The sequence below is a fragment of the Octopus bimaculoides genome, chromosome 6 (genome assembly GCF_001194135.2).
Source record: "Octopus bimaculoides isolate UCB-OBI-ISO-001 chromosome 6, ASM119413v2, whole genome shotgun sequence".
Classification (NCBI taxonomy): Eukaryota; Metazoa; Mollusca; class Cephalopoda; order Octopoda; family Octopodidae; genus Octopus; species Octopus bimaculoides.
This window is the reverse complement of record NC_068986.1, coordinates 90887683-90896486: the sequence shown is the minus strand read 5'-3', so window position 1 is coordinate 90896486 and position 8804 is coordinate 90887683. Positions and strand designations below refer to the sequence as shown.

The following is an 8804-nucleotide window of genomic DNA, read 5'->3' as shown; positions in this document are numbered from 1 at the left end:
GTTTCTAGCTCTTTGTCGTTTTTAGCATATAATTTTAGGTCATCCATATATAGAAGGTGGCTGACTGTTTTTCCGTAGCATTTGTAACCGCATCCAGTTCTATTTAGCAATTCTGTTAAAGGTGTGAGTGTCAGGCAGAACAGGAGTGGAGAGAGCGTGTCTCCCTGGAATATTCCTCTTCTAATGGGGATGGCTTTCATTTTCACAAGTCCCTCTTTTGTTTCGAGCTGTAGCACTGTCTGCCATTTGTTCATTGAGTGCCTTATGTATTTTATAATAATTGGTGCCACCTTGTTTATGGCTAGCGCTTCCAGAATCCACGTGTGGGGAACACTGTCGAAGGCCTTTTGGTAGTCCACCCAGGCCATACTGAGAAAGCAACCATACTCTGGGATATGCCAATACACACAGATGGAGATATTAAGGCAAATAGACCAGATATAGTTGTCAAAGATCATGAAGAAAAAAAACGCTTTCTAATTGATGTATCAATACCAGCAGATGACAACGTTTCCCTAAAAGAAGTGGAAAAACTTTCAAAATACAAAGACCTGGAAATAGAGGTAACTCGAATGTGGAATCTAAAAACAGAAACAATTCCTATCATAGTAGGTGCCTTAGGTATAATAAAAAAATATTCAGACAAATACATAACAAAAACACCAGGACTTACAAATATATATAACATACAGAAAATTGCACTACTGGGCCTTATGGTGTGGATCAATAATAAGGACGTGTATCACATGGTTTCCCATTCCCAGATTTTAGAAAGTCTTGAGTTGGTACAGATGTCTGGTGACATCTTAAATTGTATCAGGAGATCAATAAAGAAGTAGAATACAGAGTTGACATCATCATGTGGACAATTGTTGAAAGGTAGTTGCTTCCATCTGCTGAGTACCCCTCAACAATATAGGCACAATGTGGACCTGCCTCTCCAGTTGGCCAGTTGCTAGCTTATTGACCTTCCTAGGTTGATTTTTGTCTCCATTTACCACCTTGCACTCTCTTAGAGCATTGCTGATCACTTTGATGTGCTTGGTGTCTAATACTATTATGGTGAGGTCATCTGTGTGTGCAAGTACAGATCTTCAGCATCCTAGTTCATGTGCGATACACTGCATTGCCTCTAGTTTCCACAACAGTGGCAAAAGAATCAGTGCACATAAGGGAGATGATATGGCACACTTTAGAAGGATTGTGTGCCAGAATACTGAATGACTGTGAGAGGTAGCTGTTCACCCTCACCACTAACCAAATGTTGTTATAAAATAGTAATCCAGTCCCTGAAGAATTCACTGAAACCAGCTGTTGTGAGGATTGCTGCCAAATATTAGTGGGTGACCCTATTGAATGCTTCCTATTGACCTGCATTATCACAGGTCTCCCTTGTTTGAGTTCTTTCTAAGTACAGATCTTTTCTATCCTACTTCATGTGTGATGCACCTTAAGGCCTGTAGTTTTCACAGAGCTGGCCTAGGAGTCAGGGTATACAGAACTGATCAGAGCCCACCTATGCCATGTTCATCACCTACTTTCTCTATGATGTATTGCATGAGGTGGATGTTGTAATATATTGATATGTTCAGGATACTGCATGTTTGCATATCATCAGTCTGACTATTGAAGACAAGTGCAAACTCTTTGCAAGTATCTTGGCCAAAATCTTGACATCTACTTTGAGCAAAAGTTATGTACTGAAAATTATTGATGTGGTTCCCCTTGTTTCAGTTTTTTCTCATTAACACTACTGTTGTGAGTTTTTGTATCCCCCTGCCAAAAGGTCATCTAACAAGTTTGACATAAATGTATACTTACTATACAGTAACTAATCCCTCCATGCAGTTAGATATTACTGGAACATTGTCTGATATTCACGACACTCTGCCTCCATTGCCATGAGTCATAACTTATTGATGAGGTGATCATTTAAGTCCATTGTGTGACCAGAGATGCCACTTCTGAACAATGAAGTGTCACAAAAAAGTTGCAATATTAAGAGTAACAGATTGGGAAAATCTAAGTGTTTGAATCATCCTTCCTGCTTAAATTTTCTAACTCTAGTGAGTCCAATATGGTGGTGTTAGATCCTATTGTATTGAGTTAAAAAAGGAGGATATATCTGTAACCTTATTTAAGCAGAATACAACACACGCTATTACATTTTACTTTGATAGCTTTCTGTGTATGTTTACTTCGTATTGTAATTGTATTTGTGTAAAAACTCAACTACAACAACAGCACAAAGAAATATCATCCCCAGTATACAAGTTTGGATTACAGATGATGTTAATGCACTAATCAACCAGTGTCGGGATTTTATTTTTTCCGTTTCTTTACAAACCCATAGAGCAACCTTTTAAAGTGAGTGGTTCTCCATGAATGTTGTCCACTTTTCACATTCTTTCCCCATTGCCAAAACTCACAGCTCACTGATGAGGTAGTCATTGCAGTCCATTGTGCGATTAGGGTTTGTACAAAACAGTGAAGTGCCAAAGAGCAGCTGTTTTATTAAAAATAGCAAATTAAGAAAATGTAAGTGTTTTTCCAGCATAAATCCTCTAAATTTGTCCAATATTGTGATGTTGTTATCTTAAGTTGAATCTGTTAAGTTAAACCAAGCAGGATATATATTAATCTGTAAACATTTATAAGCAGACAACTGCATAAGCTATTGCATATTATTTTAATCATTCTCTGGATGTTTACTTCACATTGTAATTATATTTGTGTAAGAACTCAACTGCAACAGTAAAACAAAACGAATATCATCTCCAGTATATAAGTTTGGATTACAAATGGTGTTAATGCAGTAAACAAATTGCTTACCTACAAGTACATCTCTGACATATATATATATCAACAATCAGCATATATACATTATATTCATTAAACTAGAAACTACACACTTATTTCAACATGAATGAAACCCATTTGTCTGATCCTGTTATGTTTTCAAGATTAGTTGTTTTTAGTATCATACCTTTCTTCCTAATTGTGGGACTCATAGGTAACATGTTTGTGGTATATATTTATGCACGCCAATCCCAGAAAAGCAATGTAGAAACATTCATCCTTGTACTAGCTGTCATTGATCTCATTGGATGTATCCTTGGAATGCCTCTTGAAATGACTGAACTTTACCCAGCAATTCAGTTAAATTATTTGTGCAAATTGTACAGGTTTATTGTCTTCATCTGTTCTTTCATGTCATCCTTGATTGTGATTTCTATTGCCATTGAAAGGTTCAGAAAAATATGTTGCCCACATGACAAACAAATCACTCCCAAACGACGTAATACTCTTATTATTTTCAAAACTATAATATCAGTTGCATTAATAATACCTTTGGTTTTTTACACTGAAGGTGTTCCCTTTACCCATGAAAACAAGATATATATGACATGTGATACTAACTTTAGAGGGACCTTTGTCTGGCTATTTTCTGTTGGAGTATTATTTCTTCACATTATACTTTTCTTCACCATGACTGTACTTTCTTTGTTTGTTCAGAAGAGTATTACTCAGCATTTGAAGAAAAAGCAAAGTGAAGAAGAAGCTTGCAAACAAGAACAAATCAATCACATTTACATTGTACTTATCTCAATCTCCATTTTGTATTTTGTCAGTTTTTTACCAACACGTGTCTTCTTCGTCATATATCCATACTGCAAAGATTCCAACTTGTTGCAGATTTTTAAAGTAATTTCATATCGTAGTTGGATACTAAATTCATCATTAAACCCTGTGATGTATGGATTTTGTAAGAAAACATTCCGCAAAAGCATTGTAAATATATTTACTCGGGATTAAATTGTCTTTGAAACAGAGGAGAAATTTTAGGATTTGGTTTACACCACAGTTTCAACAGAGAAATACTTTCAGGTACCAGAAACATTTTCTGTGCTGACCATTTCAATTGAAATACACTTTTTTTTTTTTTTTTTTTTTGTACAATATTGAAAATAACTCAAAGCTTGAGTTATTTAATGAAATAATTACTGTTTCTATTTTTATTTTAACATTTGGAGAATTACATTTTCTTTCATAAAATTGGGATGTTTTGATATAAATCTGAAGATTTTACGATATACTGTTTGTATCCTTGACCCAGGGTCAGTCTAAGTTAAGTTATTATCAGAAAGATCAATTTGAACACCTGAATAGTTCCTCTATATCATATTTACTCTGTTGTTGTTTTATACCTCCCGTAGGAACATAACTGTTTATGTAAGTTCTACTTTAAACTCAAAATAATTTGGTTCCCACAGTTTCTGAATTACAATTTAGGTTTACATTTGAAAAATATTGGAAAGTAAAGCAAAATTGTTGATGTTGTTATTGTCACTGTCATTATCATCATCAACTTCATGAGCAGCAGCAGCAGTTGCATCTTCATCATTATTGTGATGACAATCAACATACAAGGAGTCTAAGTTGTTATTGTTTTTGAAATTAATTCAGAATTGCTAAAAACCTCGCAGATTAATTCAAAATTCTTTCCCTACCAAATTTAGTGTCCAAGAGAAGTAAATGCATTAGTAGAGACCTACAAAATGCACATGTCCATACCAGTGCAGCTGAGAACAAGTGTGCTAAGATAGTTTTTCATATATTCAATTTATGGGATGGATCCTGCTTCTGAATGTGCTGAGCCCAGTAATTTTATGTTTTGGAGATTGTATTTAAGGATGGCTTGAATTTTTGATGTTTGTTTTGTTATGTTTCTTTTTTATTTATTTATCTCCACATTGCTACTAATTAAGAAGACCTATTTTTTCCTACTCTTGAGGCTCTGATTTCATCTTCTCCCAAGTTGAGCTTCTGGAGTTTGATAAAATAAAGAACCATTTAATTACTGGTATTTATAGCATTGGTTTACCTCCTCCCCACAAAACTTCTGGCCTTGTACCTAAATTAGAAATTATCATCATCATCATCATCATCATCATCATCACTTTTATGTTCACTTTTCCCTGCTTGAGCATCTTAGTCAAGTCTTCTCCAACACAGCATTGTGCTATTCCTGTCTTTGTATCATTTTTCTAAGTTTCAAAATTTTTAGACTGGTTACTCCCATGTGGACCTTCTGAGAGTTCTTTGATATCTGCACTGGTATGGACATGTTACCTAGGCACATTATATGTCCCTAACAATGCATTCGCTTCTTTTGTACAATACAATTGTCAAATAAAGGATCCAAAATTAATCTGCTGTGCTTTTAGCAATTCTGAAACATATTTCAAAAATAACAACTTAAATTTTTCCTTCCACGTAAATGTTTTATATCTTTTGCTGAGCAGAAAATTATTGTTAAACCCACCAAAGAATCTTTTGTTATACATACATTATTAGCAATTTTTATTCCTATTTCAGAAATAAACCCTTCTAAGAGTTGTGATTAACATTACTATCATTGTCTCACATTTCAGCATTTTCTTACATGTCTTCGGTACAAACAGTTTATTACATTACATTTTTGCTTGTGTGTGTGTGTTTTAATCTGTTTGGTTATTCAGTCTTTTTGGGGAAGTCCTGTAATTGGATACTAAATTAGGTAAACAAACTAGACAGGAAGAGAAGGAAAACAATGATGGAATTTAGAATACACCATCCAAAATCTAACATAGAAAAGTTATATATACACAACAAATGGAAGCTGTTAGAGGCCTTAAACAACTAGAAAACTATTATAAAATATCCACTATAGTACTACAGAGATAGCCAAGTCAGAGCCAAGGAAAACTAATAGAAAAAGCTACAAAGAATGAGCAAACCAAAAACCTGTTTTCTGTTTTCAAGGAAGCTGAAAAATACAAGAAAGAGGTCATAATATCAGACAACTATGAAGGAAAAGATACAACAAAAGTTGTAAAGCAACTAAATTCACAACTAAAACTGGAACTACAGTACTATGCAAAAGTCCGGCCACTTTTAACTATTGTAAATTCCTACTAACTGCTGACTTATAAGTGGATGTTTTGCATTGTTTCTTACTGATAAAATATTGGTCCTGTTTGAGTCATTTCCATACTTAATCATTTATATTTTGTAATAGGAATTCTGAATGAGAGGGGAAGATGCGAGATGACCATCAAAAATGGCTGTGTAAAAGTTTTCAGCCACCTCATATTAACCAATCGAGAAACAGAGTTTTAAAACAGAAATATGTCTATAACGAAAATTTATTACATAACTAACAGAGATACCTGGCATTGCTTGGGATTAAAATGGCACAGTGTGTATATAATATATTACAGTTATGTTGAAACAGGTGATATGGGAAAGTGCAGCATTGTTGTTAACAAAACATTTGTGGAGTAAATGATGGGCTAATTCGACTAAGTGACATGCTATGCGTCTGTTTGGAGTATTTCAGGCCCTAACCTGTCATGGAAAATTGGGGATGGGGGTTATGTGATTTTTGAATGCACCAGAAAGCTGTCAATGGATATACTCTCTTTTGCAGCAGTCAGCGCTGTGTCTAACCCGACCCATCACCTGAAATTTTGACACTTCCTTCGGGTTTGTTGTCTTACATTATTTATGAAGTAAATTTGGAGGAACTGTGGTTGTCATTTGTGGGTAACAGGGAACCAATGAAGTGATAGATTTGCCCTTGAACTTTGACGTCGGCATAAATTCATCTTTAACTATCTTCTTAGATGCAGTAAATGATGTCATTTGAAAGGCATAGTTGTATTATGTGATATTGTTCAGAAAATCCTTTGACTTGATGGAAGTCCTTTCTAGAAGATTCATAAAATGTTGAGAAGGAGCTAGTAGTGCTGGCAATGTTACCTGACTGCCTAAGCAGCACATGCCATTTGTTTCATTTGAAAAATTCAAACCTCTACAGAAATGACAATTTGTGTTTAGCACACCAATTTGGACCGAGTTATCATTTTTATAAGAATGGGATGGATCATATCTGAAAAGAGCTTCAGGAGTTGTGAAGAACAAATTTGTACATAGTCTGTTTCTGAGAGCTATTCTATTGGACCTCTGTCTAATCATTAAAACATTGATTTAATGATCCAGTATTAAGTGCTGCAGCATGCATTTGCTGATTTTGGGAAAGTCTCATTTCCCTTCTCTCTGGAGACTCTATCTGATGTGCTGCAGCATCCCTTTGCTGATCTTGAGAAAATCTCATCTCACTTTTCTCTGGAGACTCTTGCCTTTGGTTTTCTACAATCCTCCTTGCTTTATACTTGTTTCTAGAGAGATTATGTCTTTTCTTTGGTGGCATTTTTTTTCAATATTGTAAACAAAAAATTATGAACATAGAAAGAAATTATACATTAATCCTTCTTTTTGTAAGTAATTGTATGTATGTGGTGTGTTTTTATTTTTGTATTCAGTATAAATTAACCAAAGAGAAGCACATGTATGAACTGCTAATTTAACGGTAAATGCCACAATAATTATTATAGGTAAATTTCTTAATATATTTTTATATATATTAAGCACATGTATTAAATGTTAATTTAAAGGTAAATATGTTACTGTAAATAACTTGCAACTGCTGCAATAATTATTAACTGGTAAATAAAAGGTGAATGTGTATTTTTATATACCTTGGACCTGCCACTTTATTGTTTTTTGTCAAAAGTTTCACCTCCAGCCGTTCGTTATGTCAGTCTACACATACACTGATATACCATTCTGCTGTGGTGGCCGTAAAGATGGAAAGTTGCCAATGCGTAATGTTGTTCACATTAGGATGTAAATTATTCATTTATTTCAAATACAATAGAAATAAGATGATCTTAATGTTATCACATTAGAATTAAAAGTGAAAGAATGAAAGTGAAACAATATTATAGCTTTATCACATTATAGATAATAAGCAGCTTTCTTTATTATAGTACAGATGTGACTAATTTGGCGAAACATTACTTTCATTATTGAAACATTGTCAGTCTTGTAATGCAACACTTTGTAATTTTGGTTGAAATTGAAAGTGTGAAACTATTTTCACTTTCTAATGAAGCCTGGTCGTTGTAGAGTAGTGTCTTTCAAATAACTACAGCTGGTTGTTGATAGAATGTAGGATGTATGTAAATGAAAATATAGTTTATCTGGTAGCCCAAAAATTACTGAATATTTTGATACCCCATATGTCAAAATGGGCAATGCACTTTTGGAATGCATAAGAAACATACGCACACGCACACACATGCATGCACATACACACACACACACACACACACATTCTTTCTCTCTCTCTCTCGCTGAGAACATAAGGTATGAAACATACGCATTTCTCTGTCACCCGCTATCCCTGTCTTTCATCTTCTCCTATAGAAACCTGTTTTCTGTCTCTGTTTCTTTCTCTTGTCTCTCTGTCTTTTTCTCATTTTGTGTTTCTCCTGCTCATTCCGTAAAAATTTATTTGAAGAGAGCAGAATTTGAAAGAAAAGAAAATGAAAAGGACAGAAAAAATGAAAAATGTATGGACATGTATGTGTGTGCATGCATGCGTGTGTGTGGGAGAGAGAAAGATAGATTGAGAGATAGAGTGAGTGAGTGAAGGTGTGTGTCATGATGACTGATGTCTTTTAAGGTACAAACACATTTAGAAAATGTGACGTCATCGTCATTGTATAAAATGTTTACGATAGTTGGTTTATATAAAAGAGTATGTTAAATTTTTGAAATGCAGATATGTGAATGGAACTAAGTTTAGTTTGTAGCCGAAATAGTACTGGATCTTTTGATACCCCATACTTTATAATTGGTAACTCAATTTCTCAATTTTAGAATGCATAAGGAATATATATATATATATATATATA

At 34.2% G+C, this 8804-nt stretch overlaps 2 protein-coding genes across 4 annotated transcripts in view; both read left to right on the top strand.

The window, feature by feature from the left end:
* The window catches only part of LOC106869814 (2-(3-amino-3-carboxypropyl)histidine synthase subunit 1), a 103760-nt gene that overhangs the window by 65463 nt on the left and 29493 nt on the right, over positions 1-8804 (top strand). The gene's annotated exons all lie outside the window — the stretch shown is intronic.
* LOC128248158 (neuropeptide FF receptor 2-like) lies at positions 2751-3854 on the top strand. Its single transcript, XM_052968960.1, has one exon. It carries the CDS (start codon positions 2923-2925, stop codon positions 3814-3816), a length of 894 nt encoding a protein of 297 aa, XP_052824920.1. The 5' UTR covers positions 2751-2922; the 3' UTR covers positions 3817-3854.